Below are 27,022 nucleotides of genomic sequence, written 5' to 3'. Positions count from 1 at the left end.
AGGGAAGTCCCCGGTAGACACATTTTTAATGAATATATAAATATTTCATGCATTATTGTAGCAAACCAAACTTTTGGTACCTTGCTCATCCAACTTTGCCCCAAAAGGAGCAAATAACATGCGGCTTACCTTACTGGTTCCTATACTGTTTCCATTCCTAAGGTACTTTTTGGAAGAACAGCAGAGTAGATTAAGAAAGTTTCTCAAGGGTCCCATCCAGGTGGATGAACAAAATTAGGAATTGTGTAGGAGCATGCTCCCGTATATAGGTCGCCTTCAGAGAATTTGAATGTGGGTCATTTTCAGCATAAAATGTAACTTCTGCCCTGAAAAGTACTTTTTTATTTTTCTCTCTATTTCTCTGTCGTGTAAAATTCACTCTGACACAGGAGTGCAGTAAAAGGAAAGGCGAAGGGCACCAAGATGCTTAACGGCTCACCTGAGAAAATTCTGTACTTTAGGTGGTTTCCTAGTGGTGCAGCTGCTTGACCTTTAAAAGGAACTGCTCTGTAGTTTAAAATTTAGAAGGATTAGAATTCATTAATTTGAGAAAATAAAATGATGACAGCTTATGATTAACAAAAATATAACTTGGTATTATTGCCTTTAAGAGTAAGCCATTGACAAAGTATGGTAAATTCTTAAGAGTTAGGAGTCGAGAGGCTTAGGTCCCTTTCCTGTGTGCTGTACTGGGTGAGCACACCGTCATTACATTTACCCCGGAAAGGGGCTTTCAGAAATAATTTTTGGGGGGCAGTGGCAAATTACCCAGTAAAGATTTACATTTACTTGCTTAAAACAATGACTTTGGAGAGTAGTTTTATTTCATAGTTCCTAAATAAAAATGTTGTGAGTTTAAGATTTAAGACAATGTGAAGAAATGAAAACATGCTGAGTATATGGAAGTGTGGCAATGCTTCTTCTCTGTATAAAAAGTTTTTTTTAATGAACTTATGAGTTATTCTCTTTTTTTTTCCCTACAAAAATTCTAGTAGTGCTTTAAAGGTACTTTCATCTTGATTATTAAGTCACTGTTTTGGATTTTTGTTTGGATATTACTGTGTTTGAAAATTAAAATTTGGGTCCTCTTTGTATGTCCATCAAGCAGGATGTCCTAAAAACATAATCAAAATAGCTTTAAAAAAAATTGGAAAGCCGCATCTACTTGTAGGTAGGTCTGGGAATATTTGGCTATGGATAGGGTATTTTTTTGTTAGTCACCACCTCCATTGATGGGAAGACATTATAAATTAGAAGAATGCTCATTTAACAGTTTTGGCATTTTTATCTTTTCTTCAACATAAAATATTTGTTCACAGATTTTGCGCCATTTTTGAACAATTCACGTAAGTCAATGGGTGGTAACTCATGAGCTAACTGGAAGATGGGTTAAAAATAGTTTATAAAGTACTAACTTCTTCTAAACATTGTTTTGCTACAATTTTAAGGTGAATTGTAGTACATTAATATTGGTTTATCTGTACTAAGATACCTCATTTGAGATGGTACTTTCATTTGGATCACTCCAAAATATACATGCAGAACAAAATTTAATTTGTTATTTCATCAAATTACTTCCTTTTTTAAAAAAAACTAGCATTTTAAACTGAGTATACCCAGTTCTTATTGTAGCAAAACTCTATCTTAATAAGCAGCTGATCTTTTAGAGTAAAGACTAACTTTAGGTGCTGGTTTCAAATACTGTGATGGTATAAGCATTTCTGTCCGAAGAGATTTGAGTTTTGTATGATAACGTACACAAGCTTAATAAAATACCTCTTAATAGGAAGAGGAGATTATTCTGTTACTTTCACAGCTTCCTATGATGCACAGTTTTTGATCATCTAAAAGGTCTGAGTCATCTTAGTGTACAGTGAATTTCTTCTAGAATCAGTTGAGCAGTAATGATTTGAATATAAGGCCATATTTATTTGCCAGCTGGTTGGACATGATTTTTTTTAGTGCTTCCAGTAATTTACAGACTTAAAAATTTGAAACTTAGTCACACTGTTGAAGATAACAATTGGATGTGAAAGAAATAGTTGTTTAGAAGATTAGTTTCAAGCTTTTAACGTCTGTATCTTTGTACTTTTCCAGATGAATATTCATTTCCAGGCTCCCCAAATACAATTTCATTTCTCACATTAGTAGAAGAAGCCATCCAAGACTTTCCATTGGGTTTCTAAATTTTACCCAATATATTAAGTTACAGGGGATTGTTATTTTGAAAGAAAAAAAGTAGGTTATGCTAATGGGTGGCTATCAGTATCATAGTAAGTTTCTGTCAACAGGACACTGAGTTCTAATTCACTGCTTAAGATGGAGGGAAGGGTTTTTTTTCTTAATCCTTTTATAAAATGTCTTAGTTTTGAGTTAGTGTATTTTCTGCAAAGTAGGTAGTTTTTAAACTCGAAATGGAAACACTGACCTGTAAGTTCTTTTGAGGGAACAGGAACGAGAGAATAAATAAGCTCATCTCTGGTGACATGCTAAAGGTGATACGGCTTTTTAAAGTCACTAACAAAACTGGGTCTACTTCTTTCTTTCATAGGCATATACAGCTTTGCTAACGGCTTTTTGCTTTCTCTTGTTTGCACAAAGATAAATTGAGCTGCTATAAAGCTTTTTGCTATTGGTGCAAAAAGTAGAATAAGAGTAATTTCATCCTTTCGGTACTTGGAAAGTCTTACAAAAGCCATGTGACTGTCCTTGACTTGTACATATTATATAATTTTTCATTGACATGCTTACCTTTTCAGTGAGATTCTTAATTGAGTTGCAGTAAATGATTGGTCCACCTTTAAAGTTGTGAGTATAGAGCATATTAAACAGATTTACCAGAATTATGCTCCTGAAGATGTAAAGTCATTGCCTCAGAGAACTGTATATTTTCAGAAAAAAAAAAGCAAAACTCAACCATTTAGTAATGGAAATTGAGCAAGGGAAAAGAGATGATATGAGCTCAATGCCCAGTGTTAGCAGAAAAGCAAGGATTTCTCTTTCCTATTGGCAAAGGAAACCAAATATTATACACGTTCCACTTATTGCAGTGGATTTTATTCCAAGAGAAGTCTGGTTTCAGAGGAAGTAAATCTGAGTGCAAGTTCATGCTTACTGTTACAGTTTTGTTGTTGTTGTCACGAAGTTGCCTAAATCTTATTAGTAAAATATCTGTGTTATCTTGGCCATTTTAAATCCCAGAATCAGTTGGCAAAGGAGAAAACTTTTATGTCTTTCACTTTTTTGAGAAACTGTGATTAAATCGACAACTATCTAGAATCCCTCAGATTTGTGAAATTACTGTTTATTTGTTTCATCATAAATAGTCCTGCAAAAGTTATTCTGCAGCCTTCATTTGAACTCTTCAGAGGAAAAAATATAAATCTAGTAAATCATACTCGTTTGCTTTCCTGCTGAGTGAGTGAGTTTTGTGTGCAGATGCAGTCATTTGTGGGAATCTGCTAGGGGCTTTTTGTTGTTATTGCTGCTGCGGCTGATGGGGTGTGTGTGTGTGTGTGTGTGTGTGTGTGTGTGTGTGTGTGTGTGTGTGTGTGTGTGTTTACGATGCCCAGGAACATCTTCAGGGGAAGAAACTTCTAAGAAATCACCCTTTGAATTGTATTCATCTGTAGGCAGTTCACATTGACATTTTGTTTTAGATTCACTGTTAGGAACCCCTCATTTTGCTTCTGTAAAAATCCGTGGTGCACTTTAGGATTAAAGGCTGCTTTCCATATCCCTTGGGCTGCCGGCGTGACTCTGCTTGTTCTCTGTGACAGCTCAGCAGAACCCGGCAGCTCAGCTCCCCGCCAGGCAGCAGGGGATGGAGACGAACCGACAACAGCGCTTCTTCCGCATCCCATTCATCCGCCCTGCGGACCAGTACAAGGACCCGCAGAATAAGAAAAAAGGCTGGTGGTATGCCCACTTTGATGGACCGTGGATTGCCCGGCAGCTGGAGCTTCATCCTGACAAGCCACCCATCCTCCTTGTGGCCGGTGTGTACAGTTCACCTGAAAAAAAATGTATAAAGCAGAAAAGGCTTGTGTACCCTCTGGATGAAATGGTGTGACGTACAGTGTAATAATTCATTAAGTTTCAGGGTTGAGGCGTGGAGTTTTGCAGTTAAGTCACATTAGTTGAGGATGACTTCTTTACCATAGGGAATTGCTTGGATTAATTATGTCCTTGTAGAGCACATAGAAACTTGTCTGTGTCCTAGGAACCTTTTCATTGGTGTCTGATTATATCATGTGCTTTGTAATGGTTATTTAAGGAAATGTAGCATTTTTATGAACCCTGGTAACTTGTTTGGTCAACTGCATCGTTAATACCTTTTGAAATGGAACTTGGTGGAGGACACATTTGTTTCTGGGTGAATTTATGAAGCAGATTTCCATCTTAGAGGAAGGAAATGGTTTTAAAAGTCCTCACATCTATGAGAATTGGTAGACATTTCAGGAATAAAGTTTACAGTAAATGGTTCTGAAAGGAGGTATAGTAATTCTCTGACGTCTCATCTGTGCAGGTAAGGATGACATGGAGATGTGTGAGCTGAGTCTTGAAGAGACAGGCCTGACTCGAAAGTGCGGTGCTGAGATTTTGCCAAGACGGTTCGAAGAAATTTGGGAACGCTGTGGAGGCATCCAGTATCTTCAGAAAGCAATTGAGAGCAGACAGGCCAGGCCCACCTATGCCACGGCCATGCTGCAGAATCTGTTAAAGTAGAAATTGCACTAGCCTTGCAGCTGGGAGCCCTTGCCATGGCACTAGGTAGGGAGTGTGTCCCAGAGATTTAACCATTCCACGATCAAGTTAGAATTACTTATACAAAGTGAACAGATTTTATTAATCATGGTTTTTTGTTAATTTAAGGTTAATTATGGTAGTGAATTTGGGACCTAAAAATTATTTTCCTGTATCCAGCTGTAACTGTTAGACCTCTCATTATTGTAATACTTGTTACACTTGGACAGACTCTTGACATTTCTCCTTGTTTGCCAACAGACTACCTTAAATCCATCGTAGTTGTTCTTTAGGAAAAGAAGTTTTTAAAAAATGCAGAATTCTTGCTTTTTAAGGATGGCACAGTACCGTATAACTGGAATAAAGAAAACTTAGCTTTAATTTTCATACAAAAATTAAGGCACTTAAAATGATCAAGGCACTGATATTTTGATCTGAAAGCTGTGTACTTTCTTTACTAACTTTTTCCGAAATTCATGGAAATTTCCATCAAAGGTGGAAATTTTTATTTTTTCCCCTCTGTTGCAGTGTCTTAGTTTGAGTAAAGCAATTTACCTGAAGTTCTAGAATTCTGGAGAGAGCCTTGATGTATTTGATGCAATCTGTGATAAAGAAGGTACATAGTATCCTGCACAGATTTGTTTTGCTTTTCTATCACATAGTGTTGCTGTAAGAATATGTTCTTATATTCCATGGACAAATAAAGGAAATTCAGATCATTTAAATGCTTGAAAGTTCTGAGATAACTTTGTTTCATTTAGAAAAGGAAATAGGTTTTAGGTGGCAGTTTGGCTTAACTGGACTGAATTCAAATATTCTTTCAATTTCATCTCAGTTGTGATTTTGTGTCAGAATCTTGTCCAAGTTGTTTCATGTGATTTAAACTAGTATTCTGCTTCAAAACACCTTTGTTTTTTAAAAAAAATTCCTATTGTCTTTTTTGGCCTTCGAGATTTTGGTAATTGTAGAGCTCTTTTATAAGCCTTGTAATTCAAAAACCCTGCACTGAGGAATTGCTTGTTTCATGTAACTGATAATTAAAAAAAAGGTTTTGTGTGCTGTTTAGTTTTGATCAAATGTCAGCAGTTTCAAGCCTAATATTTATGACTTTCATATTAGGAATTTGGAAACAAACATACATCAAGGAGTTATGTTGACATAATCCTAAGGAGTCTTGTTTGTATTTTAGAATAAAATTAGAAAATAAAATTACTCTCTGTACTTTTTTTCCCCTGATGTTTAAAGACCCTAACCTTTGAAATGAATTTCCAGTGATTTTTTTTTTTTTCCCCTAGAAAGAGTACCTCAGTTAGGAAAGTATTTCCCAGCTGATTGGATTAGTGCTTGTGAGCTGGGCACTGTGTGCAGAATTGCTTCTCTCATTATATGTTTTAGTATAGAGATATTTATTTATTATGATACTGTGCAAACGATCGTCTTCTGTTAGAGAAAGTAAATGGTCCTGTCTGTACTGTTGAGAATGTGAATGTGATTATCTTTTTAAGGCTGTATTACTGCATAGACTCACGCACCCTTGGGTCATTTGGTCCCTGTGATTTGGTGACAGACGGTCTGGTTACTGAAAATAAATGTCCTGTTCTCCCTCTTCTTATCACTCGCCTTTAACTGGTGTTTTTATTTGTACAGGATAGTGAATGATAAGCTTTTTTCTTAACTGGTAACAAGTAGAGTCCTGGAAGAAAATTTAGTAACGAAATAGATTTTTAATGACTTGTGCCCTTAGCGCTGTTTCCAGAAACAGTTTTACCTGTGTCCTAGATACATGCAGGCACTTGATGGAAAACTAATCACACAGGTTAAGTTATCGTAATGAGAGAACTTAAAGTTTTGAAGAATTTGTGAGAAATATATCACAGCAAGGCATTGTTACAGGTCTTTAATTTTTTACTTTAATAGCTGATAAAATTATAGTCAGTCTTAAGCCATTTTGTTGCTAATTATGTCACACAGCTGTCCTAGAGTGTATCTATTTTAAGTAGTTAAGTGAGTTAATTATGGCTCCAGGAGACTTGCCCTAATTCAGACAGACTTACAGTCACCTACATATGACAGCTCTGCACACACAGAAGCCCCTTTGCTGGAGAAGCTTAGGACCTCCATCATCCTTTAAGGGAAATAGCAGAGAGAGTGTTGTGAAAAATGTAGATGCAGCTTCTTTACAACGTTCACAATCAAACTCAGAAACACTAGGTGAAAACGGTATGAATCAAACGTCAGTTTATATTTTAATCAGTCATTTTAATTGAGATGTAAAATTAGAAGTTAAAGCGAGCATTCTGTACATTAAGAACTAATTCTTCTCAATGCTTGTCTCACTCAATACCAGTTCCTTCCTTAATGTATGCTTTGCAAAGATAGATGTACATAAAATATTAAAACTGAGAAAACAGAATGTTTTCACATTCAATTATGATGTAATACCTAATCGCATTAACACATCTGAGATACGTATTGTGAGCTATGGGTAGGCACTGAGAGAAAATTTCTCTAATACGTACATATATTAAGAGAACAGTGAGTTTTCTTAGTTGTAAGGTTGAGTAGATGGCACCTTCTCAAAGGATTATATGAGGAAGAAGTAAAATAGTGCACTTAGGAGCACAAGCTCACACAAAAGACATTCTATTGTAACTCACATTCTGCTTCCCTACAGTGACTTTTTATAGGTCACTCTTTCCAGTAACATAGTGAACCCTTTTGTTCTGCAAACAACAAAACAAAAGATCATATCAGATCACAAAAGAAAAGATCATCTTAAAAGTGGAACGCGGGTGGTATTTGTGGAAACTTAGAGAGTAGAAACTCACAGGCACGAGGAATAATGAGGATTTTGTAGTTTTATTCATTGGATTTTTAAAAAGATATTTTCATTCACAGGTTATTCCAGTGGTTCTCAGGGGATCCAAACAGGTAGATCTTTGGTTTCTTCACCTAAACTACCCTAAGAGTACCTGAATCAGTAGAATAAATATTATTGAACGAATCAGTGAATTGCTTCAGTGTTAGCGGTAGACCTAACTCCTTTTACAGAAGAGGTAAACAGAGATCCAGAGAGCTCAAGCAATTTAATTCTAGACCGTGAAAGAGATAGAAATGCCTTTGCTCTACTCATGTGGAGCACAGAGTCAAAACAAGCAGACTTCTTTGAGTAGCCCCTGGGGGTTGATGAAGGGTTGCTCACCTGTCACTCTCATCTTCAGAAGATGTGATGGCCTTTGTCTATTTAACGTTACCAGCAGTAACAATTATTGAGCATTTTTATTTCTTCCAGAATATAAACTAATAAGGGAGGGGAGGACAGAGGACATCTAAAAATTAGAATAAGGACAGATAAGGGGGAAGGTTGTAACAATAAGGAAAGAGAAGAGTGGATGGAAGAGAAAGAAAAGGGGTGCACCCCTGAAGACGCTACACCCCAGGCTGAAAACAGTGCGGCGTTTTAGGTGACCAAGCACTCCTAGATCTTTGCTAAGTTGTAGAATGAATTGTATGTAACATAAGAGCAAAACCCATGGACCTATTAAACTTGGACCAAGATAGGCCTGGTGTATAAATTCTTAGCATACAGATATGACACTGCCACGCTGGAGAAGGCCAGGAGACATTCTGTGCACAGACCCTGTGGAGGGATGAAGTGGTGATACTTTACGAGGTCGAGCCTACCCGTGCCGGGACCAGATCTTTGAGTACGGTGAAGTTCACGTCAAATCAATGTATTCTTCCTTCCCCATGACTAACCTAATACATGAAGTAAGTTTGGTTGTCATATACTTTTCAAAAAGTTTTTCAAGAGATAATCAGGAAAAAATGCACACCGAAAAGAAAATCTTTAATCCTAATTTATACCTGTGCAGACTCTTACCTTCAAACCCCAAATAGGTTTATTAATTGGCCATTTTCTTTTCACTTTTGAAAATTCATCTAATTGCATCTGTTACTTAATTTTTCCTCATTCTCTAAAAATGTGTATCTGATACTTTCCTAAAATACTGATGCACTAGAAATACAAATTATAAATGCTTCTATGTAGAACTTGCTTCTTGTGCTTTTAATACAGTTACAGGGTATTATAAACAAAAAAGTTGTAAATGTTACACTTGTTGTCTCCTGTTTCCAATGGAATAAATTGGAGAAGCTAGAATCCTGAAGTTCGTCCAGTCACCAGACCTGGAAACCCTGTGCCAGGTGGCGGAGGAACAGGCAAGGAACCTGGGTGATTGAAGCATCCTTGAGCTTTGACCCCAAACTCCTACAGGTTTTCCATCCAGGGAAAAAAGCAGGAGCCACTTTGCCTAGATGAGAGAAAATCCAAATCGTGGCTTCCTTTCCTCAGGCCCTTACCAGTTTGTTTGTGAGGTGACATAGGATGTAAAAACTGGGGACCCAAAGATGAGTCCTTGTCCCTAGGACTTCAAACACAGCTGGTGTATAGAGGCTACTTCGTGTGGAACTTACCATGATCCAGATAGGTCTTTTGGGTGCAGGCAGATGCGGGCCATCTTAACCTCAACAGCTTTTCTCTGGTTGGTTGGAAAAGACCAATCCAAAAAGTGGGTGATCCGAAGAGTGAGAGACACTTGCTTCCAAAGGGGACCTTCCCCACGGAAGATGAAGTGTTTGCCTCCTTCTCTCTCCTCATCGAAAGCTACATTCTCTGCAGCAGTTAGAGCGCAACTGAAATGTAGGCGACGGAGGGCGCATTCTGGGGAGGTGATAGCATTCGATTTTCATTTTTTCTCAATGGAATTTTTCTCATATGCTTCTGGCTGGCCTGTCATGTCTCTAACAAGAGTGTTTTCCTCTGGGGAGTCCCAAGGATATGGAAGTGAGCAGGTGCACCTCTTGCCACCCTTCTTTGCTTTGTGGCACTTTATCACCATACACAAAGCCCTTGTCCCATATCATAGCTCCTCACTCTGGGGACAATTGGGATGGGAATAGGGATGAAAGCTGTGCATTTGGGAGGCCAACATAAGTGATTTTTTCGTTTAGAATCATTTATCATAATCTATAAAGCAAATGCAGGGGATATCTAGTAAACACACACATTATAAATCTATATATAGTGCTTATATTTTATTGAAATTAAAGTATATTTGATAGTCAAGCATTTGAAAGAGATATGGAGGAATTTGTTTTTCATTAAATAGCACAGTAAAAACTAGCTGAACTGGAATACCTTGATGCCAGTCTATCTATGTACACACCACAGTGAGTGTCAAGGAGTATTCAATGAAGCTATCAAATTGGAAGAAGACATTGTTCATCCGTGGTGGGAAACAGGAACTGGTTATGTCACAAAGTACAACCTCACTTTTTTCCCCCTAATATAGTATCTTTCTTTAAAATAGCTTTATGCAGTAACAAGAAAAAGTAAGATTTTCCATGGTATGTATATCCCAGTTCTTTTCTTTAAAGGAACAACTTAGAAATTATTGGCAACAAAATTATCCACCATGTAAGCAGGAATTTCGTATAAAACTAGTGGGCCTAAGAACTGAAGGGGCATGTGAGTTACAGACGCTGAAGTGTGGGGCATCTGTAAACTCACCACAATTTACATACTCTATGCATTCATCCTGCACCTCCTTGCATACATAATCATCTTTTATGTGGATTCTAACATATGAAGAGCTTTATTTCCCAGTATATCCCACCCCCCTGCCCCCAAATAATAAGTTGCACTTGTTGTAAATGACCTGTGAACAATATTTTAAGGGCAGCTGGACACAGAGCTAGTTTGCTATCACCTTGATTATCACTGAGGAATAGCCAAAATACATTTTACTGGTGGTGTTTTTGGTTTTGATAATAAGCTGCTTTTTTTTCAGAATTTATTGGTCTTCAAGTACATGACTCTTCTGTATTTGAAATGTGATGTGTCCTGGTTCTCAGTGTTGACTACATGCCTGGATATCGATGACCAGTGGATATGCCTGCCTATGTTTTCAGAATTTTGACAGAGTGGATATAATTTTCCTTGAGAAAGCAAGCCATCTCTCTTGCGATAGATTAAATGATAATTTGTACATTTTCAGTTTTTAATTTCCTTCCAAATCTTGATGGTTAAATTCTTCATGTCCTACAGTCAGTAATTCAGAATTTCTTTTCCTGGTTACCTGGAAGAGAAATAGTTTTAAGAGATTAATAAATGTCACCCAAGGTCAAACCAATGGTTCATTCCAATATTACCTCTGCTGGTAGATGAGATAATATGCTTGCCATTTTAGGATATATTCTTTGAAAGGTGGGAAAGATTCCTAACTTTACAACCTACTAAGAATTCTTAAACCTACTATTCTTCTTAAATCTTCTCAGACTGAATCAATCTCTTGAAGCAGGGATGGCAAATAATTTGTGAATCAAAGTCAACATGTTCCCTTCCAACCATAGCAGACATCATTACTCTAAGCTGCTTCCTCATGTGAAATGTGGTTCCTAATTCTACCTGGTACTTCCAGATTCAGCTGGTGTATACTTCATCCTGGGCATTTTATTAATATCAGATCCCGTGTCCTAATGTCGTTTTATGGCCCAAGTCTGAACCTTTTCTGTCTTCTCAATTTTCTTTGTTTCAGGAAGTCAAAATGGCACACATTATTCCTTGTGTGCACTTGGACACATGAACTTATGATTAGCGTTTGGTGTAATGGCCTCAGTATCCTTCTGGAGTGTATGTTGACCGTAATGACTAGTTTCAATTGCAAACTTTGCCATGTTTGTTTCCATCTAGCACTATATATAGAGAGAGACCTCAGGTAGAGTGGACACTGGCTGATTATCACTCTTTTTTTTACCATCAAAGACTAGTTATAATTTTTGAAACTAGGTAATTTTAGGCTAAAAATTGTCAAAGGTATTTTTCCAAAAGTTATTTAAAAAGCTCTATGTAGGCTATATTTAACCTGCTTATTAGATAAGTTATTTCCCTTTGTAAAATAAAATTTAGTCAAAAAAGTTGATTGAATGGATGAGTATTTTGAAAGAGACATCTAGGACACTGGAAGGAACATTTATCTGAGGATGAACTTTTAGGAATTTTTGAGGTTACTCATTGTTCACAAATCATGTTTCTTCATATTTTTGCTTTAGCTGATTATTTGAAATAAAAACACTTTGTAAGAATATATACATATATACATACATAATATACATATACATGTATATATATAATATATACATGTACATAGATAATTACATATACATATATATTATATATATATATATATATATATATATATATATATGTCTATATATATAATTACTCAGTTCCAGGAATATAAATCATAATGAGAAATTCAGTGTTGTTGAAATGCATTTGATAAATTGCATGTATATTTTTAAAGAAAAGGTTAGGAATATTATAAAATACTTGGATTTTTTCTGTTATTTTATTGTTTTGTCTACACATTTCAGTTAGTGCCAGCCCCTGTCTCTATACATTTTGTACCAGGAAATGCCTTTTTCCCTCTTAAAATACTAAATAAAAAAGCTTGGCAAATAAAGGAAAACTGCTTTTTCTTATCTCTATTTAAGAGTCAGGCCCAGAAACGTTTTTAATTTCCTTCAAAATTTATATTCAGTAATTAAAACCAACATATAAAAATGGGATTTTACCTTGTTATTTTGCTGATTTTGGAACTTTTTAACACTAGTTTCATACACTTGGTTTTTAGATTGATCTGGTGACCTGCAAAAGAAAGCAAAAACAAGATATCCTGTTTCCTGGGCTTATCAACATTAAGAGCAACTACGGCTTTCTACTATTTTAGTTCTAAAATTATTATGACAAATGAAAATAGCATATTTTTGCAGGTGCCTTCCATTAGAGTTGGAGGAGATATGCTTTGTGCACCAACCCACCCCTGCCCCGAGTTTTGCCTTCCCGTTGGCTTACTGTTTCATAGGCAGTGGTCTCAGGAGGATTGAACAAAGCTCACGGGAAAGATGAGTGATAACTTTATCTTGCAAGAAGTAGAGTTATTTTTAAAGTCAAATTCTGAGTTATGGTTGCTGAAAAATAACTCTGTAATAATATTTTGTTCATACAGTTTAAAAAAAAACTTTTTAAAAAGTTTATTTTAAAATTTGATGTATATAATTCCAGACTTTTCTATATACGTATAATTTCTGACGATACTGTATAAACATTTTGCACCTTGCTTTTTCACTCTTTACATTATAAAATGGGTGTAATATTTGTGAGATATTTTATGATATATGTTCCCTTATCAGTAAACTCAGCAAACTCTTTTCTTTCTCTCAACATTCTGTCCATTATAATATCAAGGAAAGGGGGAAGGAGGGTATCATTGTAGGAAGGAGGGAAACCCCGTCCGGTCCTAGTGCTTGATAGGAAGAAGACAGAAGAGTGAGAAGAGACACGTGGTTTGAAGAGGTTGAGTAACAAGTTCCTTGTTCTTCCTACCACCAGCTAAGGTAGCATTTTGGGTTCCTACTTGCCCTGGTTGGGCAAATTGGAGGCTCTAAGAATACCAGGGGTCGGGACTTCCCTGGTGGCGCAGTGGTTAAGAATCTGCCTGCCAATGCAGGGGACACAGTTCAATTCCTGGTTCGGGAAGATCCCACATGCCGAGGAGCAACTAAGCCCGTGAGCCACAACTACTGAGCCTGTGTGCCTAGAACCTGTGCTCTGCAACAAGAGAAGCCACCGGGATGAGAAGCCCACGCACCACAATAAAGAGCAGCCCCCGCTCGCCGCAACTAGAGAAAGCCCACACACAGCAACGAAGACCCAACACAGCCACAAATAAATAAATAAAATAAATAAATTTTTTAAAAAATGATGCTACAGAAAATATTTAATGACATGGGAGAATGTTCTAAGTAAAAAAAGCTGACTCTAAAATAAGAAGCCAGTCTAATTCCACTTTGCTTTGGAAAATTCTATGTAAAGAAGTACATCAATTAATGTGATGAATTATACAGGCTTTTAATCTTCCTTCTCATAATTTTCTATATTTTTCAGCTTTCTTATGATGACAGCTAATGTGTTTGCAACCAGGGAAAGACTCAAATATTAGACACATAGACACTGATTAAGGTAGTAGGTCACGTGGTGTTCTGTCTTAAAGCTGATGCAGGCTCTTTTTTCTTCCCTTATTGGCCTTAATGAAATCCTGCAGAAAGGCTTAGGGCCAGTGGTTCTCAAAGTGTGATCCTGGGACCAGCAGTAGCAGCAGCCGTACCTGGGCCCCGCACAGACCTACCGAATCACAGACAGCCTCGCAGGGCCCAGCCATGTGTGCTTTCACAAGTTCTCTGAGAGATTCTGGTCTTCACCGAAGTTTGAGAACCATGGGTTTACGGGATTGCATGAATTCATGCTAACGATGGGTGTCTCAGAAGCCTGAGTGACTAATTCTTGGGTCTGAGTGTCGCGGTGCTAGACCCACCTGCACAGCGCTCCCTTCCCTGGGGTGTCCTCACAGTCCTCTGCGGGGCCACAGGTCCCAGGGTTCCCCGCTCGGCAGCGGCACTCGGCTTCCTCGGTCCACTCATTCCTCACACACTGGGCGAATTCGCCACAGGCCAGGAATTTGCAGGGGTCTGCTTGATCAGCTGTAAAAAAACAGGGCAGATTTAATTGGTGCAGGGACGCCTGAGCAGTGGATCCTGCAGAAGTCAGAGACGAGGGACCACATAGATTTGCCATCACCCCACTTTGGAGTGAGTTGTACAAGAGTGAGAAGAGTGGAGAGAAAAGGGAACCACACATTTCTGTATCTTTGATAAATGAGTGTATAGACACACGTGATAACATATTTAGCTCCAAACATAATTATGCACAAACTGGTGTGCATCAGAATCATCTAGAGGCCTTGTTAAAGCAGACTCCCAGGCCCCCTCCCCCACTCACAGTTTCTGATGCAGGAAATTTGAGGATGGAGAATTTGTATTTCTAAGGCACTAACAAAGGGAACATTAAAAAAATTCTCTAATGCAGATGATGTTGATGTATCTGACCTGGGGAGCACATTTTGATAACCACTGTATTAGAGAATTAAAATTTTTTCCTGGGCATACATCTGGAAAAGACGAAAACTCTAATGCAAAAAGATACTTGCACCCCAATGTTCATTGCAGCACTATGTACAATAGCCAAGATATGGAAGCAACCTAAATGCCCATTGACAGATGAATGGTTAAAGAAGATGTGGTATGTATATACAATGGAATACTACTCAGCCATAAAAATAATGCAATAATTCCATTTGCAGCAACAGGGATGGACTTAGAGATTATCATACTAAGTGAAGTAAGTCAGACAGAGAAAGACAAATATCATATGATATCACTTATATGCGGAATCTAAAAAAATTGATACAAATGAATTTATTTACAAAACAGAAATAGACTCACAGCCATAGAAAATAAACTACGGTTACCAAAGGGGAAAGGAGTGGGGAGGGATGAACTGGGAATTGGGATTAATAGATACACACTACTATATATAAAATAGATAAACAACAAGGTCCTACTATATAGCACAGGGAACTATATTCAGTATCTTGTAATAACCTGTAATGGAAAAGAATCTGAAAAATATATATATATATAACTGAATCACTTTGCTGTACCCCTGAAAACATGGTAAATCAAATATGCTTCAGAAAAATGGTTTTTGTTCATTAGGTTTTTTTAAAGGCAAGCATTTTCTGCAGAGGTGAATTGGTGATCTTATATATTTAAGATGAGGGATACCTTAGAAGTAATAAAAGTCAGTCATTTTTATGGACAGTTTTGAGAACTCAGGATGATTTCTTGATTTAAAAAAATCTCTTTTTCTCAGTCTCTTGTGATCCCTAAGGCCCTAATGTTAGAGGTTCTTTCCTTTGGAAAATTCAAATAGACCTCAGGTCTCTGTTCTCTTTGTGTCATCAATTGTTCTCTTTCACTCTATTCTTAATTCTGTAGGATTGCCTCAAGTTCTTTGTAAGGTGGAGTATAAATCAAGAGCATCTCAGACAGTTTAGTTCTGGAAGGCCTGTGGCCCCTGCCGGCCCCTTCCCTGTCTCTCTAGAGCTGAGCATACCGAGCTCTCGGGCGGAGAAGCAAAAGGCCCACATCCCCACATGCTGATGGCAGAACCAGAACAGGCCTCTGGTCCCCAGACCACTGTTCTTTTCTGCCCGGAAGGTTTCCTGTTGAATCACATCAGCCATTTACCCTTCAGATTATTTCAATAAGCACCTATTATGTGTTAGGAGCTAGAGGGTGTGAAGCCACTCTTTCAAGAACCCTAGGGGACAATAAGACATATACACAGATGTTTCTACACAAGAAGCCCAGTATCTTGTCTAGTATAAGGACTCTAACTATGAGGGTATGTTAGAGAAGAGCTATCTGGGAGGGGACTGTTGAACTGTGTGTCTAAAGTGGGTTGCATCTGATGTGCAACGACTAGGAAAGGTGCTCCGACTGGCTCCAGCACGAACAGAGGCACAGACGCGGGAAAGCGACGGCCCTGTGAAGAGGGGACAGGGGAAGCCCAGCATGGGGGAGAGCAGAGACTCGTGCACAGGAGGAAGGGAATTGAGACTGGAGAGGTACGTTCAGGCCAAGCTCCGGAGGGTCTTGAATGTCGTGCTAAGGAATGTGGACCTTACAGGCAGGTGGGAGCCATGGAGGATTTGGAGGCAAGGCAGGGCTGTGATCAGACTTGTGCTTTAGAAAATATGTAAATAGATCTTAGAAGTTTCAGAATTAGGATTGCTTCAGTGATCGTCTGGTGTAGTATTTCCCAAGCGGGAACATTTGCAGAACTCGAATTGAGCAGGATTTAATAAGTTTTATGTTAAAAATAGGTTTGGTGGCTAAATAAGTTTTTTTTTTTTTTAATGCTGCATGAAATAAACATAACAGGTTTCTCTCTCTTTCCCCTGGACTCTCTCTCCCTCCAGCTGCACCCCTTCTCTTTTTTACTTTTAAACCTCTTAGGGTCACTAATAAGCGAATATCTATTGCGCCATCTTCGAGTGAAGGCTGTAGTCAGCCGCTCTGCCACGTTTACTGACCACAGAAGCCCTGCAGGTGGGTGGGGGGCAGCTTGTCAGGCGAGGATTCCGCTGACCCTCGTGTTCGCTGTCCTGATCTAGCGCCTCCTTGTGGTGGAAGAGGAGAGCGAGGGGGTTAGCGAGACCAGCCCACGCGGAGGGAGGGCAAGGGCAGGTCCTTGAAAACATACTTTGGGGTCTCCCAGCAAAGTAGACCTGCTAAGTTTTTTTTTTTTTTAACTAATTATGATAATTATATTCCCCCATAATGCTTGATTCTTTTTTTTTTTTTAATTAATTACATTTTTTTTTTTTTTTTTTTTGGTTGTGTTGGGTCTTCGTTTCTGTGCGAGGGCTTTCTCTAGTTGTGGCAAGTGGGGGCCACTCTTCATCGCGGTGCGCGGGCCTCTCACTGTCGCGGCCTCTCTTGTTGCGGAGCACAGGCTCCAGACGCACAGGCTCAGTAGTTGTGGCTCACGGGCCCAGTTGCTCCGCGGCATGTGGGATCTTCCCAGATCAGGGCTCGAACCCGTGTCCCCTGCATTGGCAGGCAGATTCTCAACCACTGTGCCACCAGGGAAGCCCTAGACCTGCTAAGTTTTTATGTAAATTTGTATTTCTCTGCAACTTGAGGGTCCATATGGACAGCCAGGCCTGGCTAATGCGAACGGGTTTCCCTGCCTCACAGTTCCTAAAGCTGGCCCTGCAAAGGGATCCTTGTCACTGTTTAGAAAATGACTCAGATTTACCCGGACAACCCAGGTGTTTCATGTCCAGGGCCTGGTTTAATAAATAACAGCTGTCAGCAACTTGACAGGCAGGCCTGCAGTCCTGAAAGCAGAGGCCAGGAAGGAATAGTCAGCGCCTCCACTGCCCTCTTTCTGCAGTGGAGAAATAGATTTCACTGGGAAAGCAGACTGAATGCACCGAGTCTACCCCTCTGAAGAGTAATAGGAAATGTGTGATAACCACGTGAGTTTCCTGTTTAAAAAAATGTTTCTGTTTTACCAATATTGCCTTCAGCCCAGCCAGGCGTAGTCTATGTCTATGTACCAGTAAAGCTGAACAGAACACAGTAAGGCAACACTGGAGAAATGAATTTATCCAAATCTGGGGGCCATCAATCGGGTATATTTGACAAACAAATGCACCTAGTTTATAGATTACCTGCTGCTCCCATGTAATTTATTTGGGACCAGCCTACAGAACAGTACAAGACTTCACGTCACCTAGTTCAGTTTTGGTTTGCTGTGTACGCCTTCCTGGGTCCTAAGACACTCAGTCATTCAACAAGTACCAAATTGGCCCTTCAAACTCTCTAGTATTAAGAATTCCAGTCCAACTAATTGCTTTAGATTTTTATTTTATCCATATTTAAAACCTTACCTTTGAGGCAGAATTTTAGAGCTAGCAGGTATTTTGGAGCCCTTCTCCACTAATTTGCTCACTTTGCAGATGAGGAAGCCAAGACTCAGTGAGGTTGAACGTTGCCAAGATCAAGGCTGTTTGCGCTAAGTCCTCCCCCTTCCCCCCGGCCCCCCCATCTTGTGGACTGTGTGAGGACAGGTTCCAGGGCAGGAAAGAGTCCCAGGGGGAGCTGTTGGCCATGGCTTGTAAAGGCAATCTCAGTTAATTAGAATCGCAACAGAAGAGACGAATATTTACATTAATTTGTGAGGCAACTCTTAACTGCGTCCCCTCCTATTACCTTAAAAATTTATGAAAAGTTTTTTTCATAAGGAAAAATGACCCTCTTTACTTACAGATCATTCTTTGAGGGACGCCTACAACTTTGGGCTTTAGGTTTTAGGCTGATTCCGCAGAGGCAGAGCCATAGAAGAGGAGAGATGGCTCTACGATGAATGAAAGTTTAACTAGTAGAAGTTTCTTAAGCAAAGCTTTCCCTACGTTGTTATTTTCTTTCTTTTTCATATCCCAAGGACATTCTCCTTAGAATGATGGACTCATTCACGGGTGGACCACGCAACTATTTGCCTCTTCCTAAACATAACTCCCCGGGACACGCGCAGAACAACTTGGTCTGAACTTCCTGCACTTTGCTCTTGATTTGGTCAAGATTAATAATCTAAACACTATGCAGCAACAACCTAAAATGCTCTGTTCTGAATGTGGTGTGTGGCATGGAAAAAAGGGAGGGCAAGACTTGAGATCAACAGCCGATCAGGAAGAGAACAATTAGCTGCCATTTTCTAGAAGAATATTTTCAAGTCACTATCAGGTTGTGTGTGGATTTGAGGAAGTGAGGGCCTCATGATGCCTTAGCTTCCTGGGTTTACTTAAATCCCCTTTAAATAGATTGTTCTGATGGTGCGTACTCCCAAGAGGTTTCTCTATAAACCTGTACCACACCCAGCAAACACCTAGTATGATTGGGGACATCCTCTGGGCTTATCATAATTGCTTGCTAGCAAAATGACTTAATATTCTATCCTTAATCCATGTGGCTAGCTCTTCTGTAGAGCAAATTTGACAATCTCTCTGTAGAGGCAGCCCAGGGCACTCAGTGAGTTGACTGTGTTAGTAGCTCCTAGTTTGCAGCAGGTGGGAAAGGTCCAGGTTCATCCTGGCACTTGGTCCTTGGCTTCCCACGTGGTTTCCCACCATAGTCAGAGCACTGGTGTCATTTGATTTCAGGCCTTGTCCCTGACTTGGCCCCAGAAATCATGATCCTGAGCCTCCAGCTTCGCCAGGAGCACAATGGCAATTATTTATATGAACAGGGTGCGCACGTATACTGAGTGTTACTGTTTGTTCAGCACTCTTCTGGCCACTTTAAACATGTGTCTTCATTAATATTCACAATAATCTTCCAAAGGAGACAGTGCTGACCTCATTTTCCCAGGTAAGGAAATTGAAGCCCATTTTAGGTAGTAAGTATGACCCGAGATTAACATCCGTATGTTACGATGTTCAGCTTTTGACATCATTTTAGTGGTTTGAAATATGGGGTTTCCAGGAGGCCCTTCAGGGCTTGGAGGGGTGAATAGGGACGAGGGAGAGAGCGGTGGGGAGGCAAAACTCGCCAGCATCTCCGGTCTCATTGGTTTACAAATCAGATGTCCAGGAACGCTTTCCTCTGAACCATAATCTCCTAACTAAGCAAGCTCAAAACCCTTGTCTGCCACTGCTCCTTCATGAGGCAGAAAGCTTCCCTATAGAAAGCACAGTCTGACAGACGGTGGCTCCACATTTCTTTCTGTTGTTCAAATGTGACAGCAATGAACATGACTTGCAGTAATGGAGCTGCCATGTGGGGCTTGGATCATTTTGAGATTTCCAGAGCAAGCACATTTTATGTATCAGTTTCTCCCCTGGATTGGCTTCTATCATGTCTTTGGTGTGCATTTCCAAGGTCTTGAAAAGTATTCCCAGCTGCTGACTGAGGAAGGTGGTCTCTCAGCCCTACCTCATGTGATCAAAACGCATTTAAATGAATATCCCCTGCCTGCAGAGGACACTTGAAAGCACTTTACAGTTATAGCTAAAAAGATTACGATCCAGGTCATCAAGCAGCTTATAAATCCATAGGTTCCTGATGGTCCAAGACTGTCTTTTTTCCAACCCTCTGTGTCTGGTCCCAAGTGCACTCATGCCTGAAAATAGACTCTTGTTTCCCGCCAGCCCTCTGAGGGTCTCAGGCTCACCTGTCACTAACTCCGGTTCATTGCACCCACCCCTCCCCCCCAGATCGTCCCGTCACTTGTCCCGCATCCTTGGGGCTGAGTATTGATTGCCTTTCTGCCCTGTTCTTCATCATTCTTTACCATTTCATTATCCCCTTCCCTTGCGCGGTCCTAACACTCACGTGCTAGACCGGAAGTGAGGCATCTCCTTTAATCGGGTCCCGTCCTAGGGCAGGATTTCAGTTCAGTATGGCTGGAACTCAGGCTTCGTTTGGTCTGGCCGGGGCTGAGGGCCTGTGAGGACTTTGCTGTGGACTTTTTTTTTTTTTCCTTCCTGTTTGTTTTTTAACACTTTAATGCGATGAAACCTAGTGATCGCTAGATGGCGCTCAATAGCAAAAGAAGTAGGAATAGATTCAGGGGATGAAATGATAAGAGCCCGAACTGATTTTTGTCTCCTTAAAAGCCGCTGTGCGGAGCGCACCGGTGGAGGGAGGCGAGGTCCGCCAGGAATTGGCGCGGTGGCAGAAGCAGCTTCGGGGGGCCTAATGGCTGATGGAGCCCTTAGGACGCCGTGATCACCGCGGCAGATCGGACCTGGCCGGCTGGGGCATGTGGTGCAAACTCCTGGATCATCTTTTCCCATTTCAAAAAGGCAGAGACAGGGCCCCGGAGTTCCGAGGAGGCCGCGGCCCAGCCTCACGTCTGAGAGAAGTGGGGAGCTGGAGTCCCCTAACCCCCGAACAACCTAGGCTTTGCGGTCCCAGCTTTGTTGGTGGGGAGGAGGGCGTGTCATTCCTTTCCTTGGGGCATCAGGGAATGACAACCTCACACATCCGGATCAATGGTAATCTGCAGGGCACGGGACGCACTAGCCCACCGTACTTTTAGGGGCTCGCGAACGTGTTTTAAATTCTTTAAAATCAGAAGAAAAAAATTAATATAATCCAATCTGCATTATATTTGTCTCTATACCACCGCAGACATAAACTATAATTTTAAAGATTTCTATTAATATTAATGTTTAAAATTAATATCCATGAAGGCAAAGGGTCTAGAGCCCAGGAAATCCTAATGCAGCTCTGGTCGTCTGACTGCTCCCTTCTTAAGGCGTGAATATCATTTAAATTCAGTGCTTGGTGCTGAGTGCTTAGTCATTGAATAAATGTGGCGCCCTTCTGGGGGTTCGTGCGGGGAACCTCACCTTCCACATAGGCCCATCGGGCTTGTTTTCCCAAGTCCTGAGAACATTCTGGGCTTGGCTGCACCTGCCGCGGAGTGAAGCTGTTCGTCCCTGCTGTCAACGCTGAGGCCGCCAGGAAGGCACCCCGCGCGAGAAGAGCTGGTTCCCGGCAATTATCTGTGGCCTTGGGAATGCAGGTTAACATCTTTGTGTCTCATTTCTCCCTTCTATAAAAAGGGGTAATGAAAGCAGGTGATCACTAACGTTCCTCCAGCTCAAACAGAAATCTCCCATTCTAGGTGTCCTACTGGAACAAAGGCATCCGGAGCTTTAGCCGGGCTCCAGAACTGTGGTGCAATTCAGTGATTAAAAGAACTTTAAAAAAATCTACATTTAAGTTCATGTTTATTGTTTTATTGTTATTTTATTACTGGCCAAAAATATTTCGCTTATGACTTATTGCCAAAGGGTAGGATTAGAGTGAGAATAACTATTCAATGATACGTAACGCACAGCATAGTACTGTGCACGTGGTTGCAGCTTAACACACGTTTGTGGAATTGAGTAAGTTATTAATGGGACTTCTTTCTGGCTTGGAGGTGCATGCAATGAAGAAACTTAGGGTTTCATTTCAATTCTCCACCATTCTCAAGAAAACCACCACAAACTCTTTATAGGAGGCTCTCAGTAACATTTCCAGGGTAAACACACGTCTTACCCTGGACAGAGGGTTGAAGAATTCTCGCTCAGTCATTTTTGTATCAGCTAAACTGAGGTGTCCTGGGTGCACTGATCTTAGGGCCTGAGTGTCCCAGGATGTGGAGGGGGACGCCTGACAGCAGGGGCTGTGGGAGGTGACCCTGCAGCTGGGCTGAGTCCCAGGCTTGTGTGGAGGGTTTGCATGAAGGGGTTGGGTGAAGGGCTCTGGGAGTGTCTTAAGGAAGCTCCATGGGGTGGTTCGGGTGTGAGATGAGGGCACAGGTTGAAACTCTGGAGAGGGGTGAAAGGTATGTGGCAGTCCAGCTGGTGACGGAAGCAGATATTAACAGAAAATCCCTGTGGTGGCACCCCGGGAGGCACGGGGCAGCAGCAGTGTAACCCCAGGAGACGGGCCAGAGACCTAGGAGACGGGATGGGGGAGCTGGGGAGAGCCTCCAGGAAAGAGGATTCACGTGGCTGCCCCAGGTCGGAAGGGACACTCCTAGCAGAGCCAATAAACAGTACACGGAAAGGGGACACTTGCAAGTTTGGGACTTCCATTTCTGAGAGAACGATTTTTTGTTTTTTTGGCATTCTAGAATATGACAAAATACTGTAGGAAATTTCACTTGGTGAAATGTAGAATCTAACAGTTCATGTAGGATTAATTAGACTGAAGTGTGTTGTCACTTTTTCTAAGTAGATTAAACAGCCTCTGTATACCCAGTAGGAGGGTTGATAAGACTCCTTTTTATAAAGAGGCAGTAGGTAGAGTTGAAGGAAGCACACAAAGCTGCCTTTGAATTTCAGCTCCAGCCCTTGGTGACTCTGTGACCAGTAAAAGGTAAGTTACTTACAGTTTTAGGAAACAGTTTCTCCAACTGTGTAATGGGGGGAAATAATAACTTCGTGTAGTTACTTATTAAGATTAAAAAACAGTGTCAATCAACAGTAGCTGTTACCATTTTTATTGTCATTATTGTGATGAGTGACATCTACCATCTTCTCAGAGCTGGTGACTAAGTGCGAATCTTACAAATTATGCACTTTCCAGAGAAAATGAGTTAGTTCATCCACATTCTCGCTAGAAGCATCTAGGATGCCAGACTGTAGTTAATTTCAACATTTACCATTTACCAGCCTTGAGGTCTGCCTGTTTTTGAGGAGGATTTTTAGGAATTCAGGAGAGAATAAGTCAGAATAAGTTATATGTAGTTTTGCATTTTTGAAATCTTCAACCTGCACACCTAACTGGCATAAAAGCTCTACATGCGGCTTCCCTGGTGGCGCAGTGGTTGAGAGTCCGCCGGTCAATGCAGCGGACACGGGTTCGAGCCCTGGTCTGGGAGGATCCCACATGCCGCGGAGCAACTGGGCCCGTGAGCCACAACTACTGAGCCTGCGCGTCTGGAGCCTGTGCTCCGCAGCAGGAGAGGCCGCGATAGTGAGAGGCCCGCGCACCGCGATGAGGAGTGGCCCCCGCTCGCCGCAACTGGAGAAAGCCCTCGCACAGAAACGAAGACCCAACACAGCCAAAAATTAATTAATTAATTAATTAAAAAACCGCTGGAGTGTCCTGAATTTGAAGCCTGTTTAAAAAAAAAAAAAAAAAAAGAAACAATAGCACAGCCTTGGGGCAGGGTCCTGGTTCCACCTCAAGGGATACACATAACAATATCTTTGAGCTCTTTACAAAACTAAAACCCCCAACAAATGGAAGATGCTAGCATTCTTCATTCCAAAGAAGGTCACCTGAGGCCAGATTAAAGGAACAAGAGAAGTGTATCGAGAGACCACCTGAGACCAGATTAAAGGAATGCAGGCCCTGAACACACTCTAATCTTATCAGCAACCCTGCCCTTGAACTACTGCTATAAAACGCCTCACCAAATCCTCGAGGGTTGGGACACAGTTTTGAGGGGCATGAGCCCACTGTGACCCCCTTTTCCTGGTGAAGCAATAAAGCTATTCTTTTCTACTTCACCCAAAACTCTGAGATTTGATTCGGCACCTGTGCACAGAGGCTGAGTTTTCGGCATCAAGAGCAGCTAGTTTAGAAAACTTGTAAATTCTCCCTCTGCCCCTTTGAGATGTAAATCTCTTTAGAGGTTCTTGCCAGAATTATGACTCCTGACTTCCGAATTTCTCCAGGACCTGGGAGACACGTCTTTAAAATGTAATCATCGGGGAAGGTAGCACCTCCTACCTCCCAGGCTCTGTGGGAGGGTTGGAACCTTGCTCCAAGTTGTAAGACAGGAGGTGGGCAGGGCATGTTGACTTTCTCATTTTCAGTATCATCCCAAACTCATGGAAATGTGGCCTTGCTCTTGCTATTCCACTAGACTGCTTTTGCAAAGGGTTCTAATGACCTCTGAACTGTCAACTTAAATGACTTCCATCTCCTGTTTACTCACCCAAATGCATCCTTTCAGCACTGGCTTTTCCCCCCCGGCCTCCAGACACCTACTTCATAGGCTAGAAGTCAATTCACCTAATATCCATTTCCGTAAAACTGGTTTCCCCAAAAATATTTTTTGGAGTATTTTTATATCCTGAAGATATTTTATTAACTTTTGCCCTTAGACTTTTTTAAATGACTTAGTTTATGTGCCCTTTGTAACTATGTATATATTTTTACTAAGTATTTTCTAAATTTTCAGTATTTTATGAATGATAAACTCTGTGTTTTTATTTTATAATCTTGGGAATGCTTTAAGTACTTAGTCTGAAGACTTTGTGAGTTTTATAAAATTCTATTAAAGTTTAACTTTAAAAGACCATAAGTCATGAAAAAGAAAAGAAAAGGAAAAAGAAAAGAAAAGTAGGACCCTAAAGCAGATGCAAATAGATTGAACAGGGGCTCTTAGACAACCTGGCTTTAAATGAGCAACAGTTAATTAAGTGGCTTTACGTGAGTGAACAGGTAGGATGGGGGTCCCTGGAGAAAGAGAACCAGGCAAGGCTTTCTTGACATAAGAGAAGCCATTTTTGGCCTAAGCCATTTTGTGATCTAAGCCTGGCCACAATGCTTGCCCTTGAACAGGTCTCAGTAATTAATGATCTTAAGGGAACAAAAGAATGCAGGAACAAAGGACTGTTATCGGGCAAGAGAAGTAACAACAGCAAAGATAACATTGTTGTAAAGACTCCCAGTTCTGTTTCAGCAGTAAAGATTAGCCTGAAGGCTCAACCACAAGATCAACTGGAACCTAAGGGAGGATAACGTTGACCTTTTCTGACCCTTGTGTGCCCATCAACTAAAGCTTGGACTCTGTCCACCACCCAAGCCCCTTCATGAATATGCATGTACCCTTAGCTTAAAACTTCCCCAATTTCGCTGTTCAGGGAGACCCTGCTTTGGGAAAGACCCCTGGGGTTCTCCTTACCTGCTGCTAGTAATAAATCCTTCCTTCTCTGGCTCTTTGACTTGCTTGTGTGTTTTGGTTTGAAACCCATCAAGAGGGGAAGCCAGTTTTCGGGTAACACTGCCTCAGCCTGGCTTTCCCTTTCCTCCATTCTGAGCATCTTTACTCCTTACTTAGTACCCAAAGCTGCTCTCACAGTGGAAGAAGTACCCCGCCACTCCCAGAAATGTCTGAGTTTTCCTCCTGCCCTTTCTGGAATAGCCCCTCCTCACCCTCCCTTGCCTGGGCCCACCACCACTCTACAAGGCCCGGCCCCTATGGCTGTCTGTCTAGGAAGCCTGCGGTGACATTCTCTCACCTGGGGAGAGTGAATTGCTCCCTGCTCTGTGCTTCTTAACATTTCTGTTCATATCCTGACTATAGTGTTTAGAGAGTCTCTGACTTTTTTTGTACATGCTTCTGTCTCTCTTGTTAGGCCTTTTGCTCCCTGGGGCAGAGATGGGTTCCATCCACCTTTGGGTCCGGTGTCTAGAATAGCGCCTGGCTCTAGGCAGATGGTCCCTAAGTGCTTCCTGAAGGGATGAATGAACAGAGGAGTCCCACATCGCTTTTGCATTGCCATTTACTTGTCCGACTTTTCTGTAACGGCAAAGAGAAAGGCCGGAGAGAGCAAGAGGCTGGGAAACCTTTGATGGTTTAAGAAAAATCCCCCAACATTTGGAAATAAGGAGAAAACTTGTTGACAAGTTGCCTGGTAAACAGGGATCACTGTGGGCCGACCTGGCTAGCTGCCTGCATTTTTGCAGCCGGCCAGCTGGATTTTTACATTTTCACATGGTTATATACGCACCAACATAATATCCTCAATTTTGCCTTTTGTCTCGTAAGGCCTAAAATATTCACTGTCTGGCCTTTTAAGAAACACTTTGCTGACTCCTAGAAGGAGGTAACTTGGTTTGACCTACCATTTACTATTGATTATGGCATTTTACAACTCTATAAAGTTAGAAGCTATCGTAGAGAAAGTGGATAAGATATAATGATTGTATTTTCTGTTTTGTATTTAGATTTCATCATTTGCTTTTGTTCTCTGTTTATATAAGATCCCTGTTCCCATATCCTCTTTAAATCAGATTTGTCATCTAACAATTTCCTTATTAATGAGTCAAATAAGACTGTGGCATATGCTCACTATCTATTCGTATGACATTCATGCTTTTCACATTTTGGGGTTTGGAGGAGGCAGGCTGGTGGCTCCCGGGCTGGGGGACAGTGCACCTGAGGCGGGAGACCCTCCAGTGTTGTGAAGCCCTAGTTTTAGTCTGTTTCTTCCAAGAAAGTGGTAAG

At 40.9% G+C, this 27,022-nt stretch overlaps 2 protein-coding genes across 10 annotated transcripts in view; one reads left to right on the top strand and one right to left on the bottom strand.

Moving 5' to 3' along the window:
- The window catches only part of MYO6 (myosin VI), a 139,978-nt gene extending 133,620 nt beyond the window's left edge, over positions 1-6,358 (top strand). For 4 of the 7 annotated variants that reach the window (XM_036871311.1, XM_036871310.1, XM_036871309.1 and 1 more), the window contains 3 exons: positions 1,320-1,346; positions 3,780-3,998; positions 4,529-6,358. In XM_036871311.1, the coding sequence (XP_036727206.1) occupies positions 1,320-1,346; positions 3,780-3,998; positions 4,529-4,728 (446 nt within the window). In that variant the 3' untranslated portion in view covers positions 4,729-6,358. The remainder of the gene's footprint in view (positions 1-1,319; positions 1,347-3,779; positions 3,999-4,528) is intronic. The other 3 variants (XM_036871312.1, XM_036871308.1, XM_036871307.1) reach the window with 1 other exon arrangement.
- A 3,470-nt stretch (positions 6,359-9,828) lies between these two features.
- IMPG1 (interphotoreceptor matrix proteoglycan 1) overlaps positions 9,829-27,022 on the bottom strand; it is a 108,184-nt gene continuing 90,990 nt past the window's right edge. For 2 of the 3 annotated variants that reach the window (XM_036871859.1, XM_036871860.1), the window contains 3 exons: positions 14,184-14,349; positions 12,385-12,457; positions 10,809-10,886 (listed from right to left, as the gene is read on the bottom strand). In XM_036871859.1, the coding sequence (XP_036727754.1) occupies positions 10,809-10,886; positions 12,385-12,457; positions 14,184-14,349 (317 nt within the window). Of the gene's footprint in view, positions 10,887-12,384; positions 12,458-14,183; positions 14,350-27,022 lie in introns of all 3 variants that reach the window. The other variant, XM_036871858.1, reaches the window with a different exon arrangement.

The sequence above is a fragment of the Balaenoptera musculus genome, chromosome 12 (assembly GCF_009873245.2).
Source record: "Balaenoptera musculus isolate JJ_BM4_2016_0621 chromosome 12, mBalMus1.pri.v3, whole genome shotgun sequence".
In the NCBI taxonomy this organism is placed as follows: domain Eukaryota; kingdom Metazoa; phylum Chordata; class Mammalia; order Artiodactyla; family Balaenopteridae; genus Balaenoptera; species Balaenoptera musculus.
This window is presented reverse-complemented; position numbering and strand designations above follow the sequence as displayed.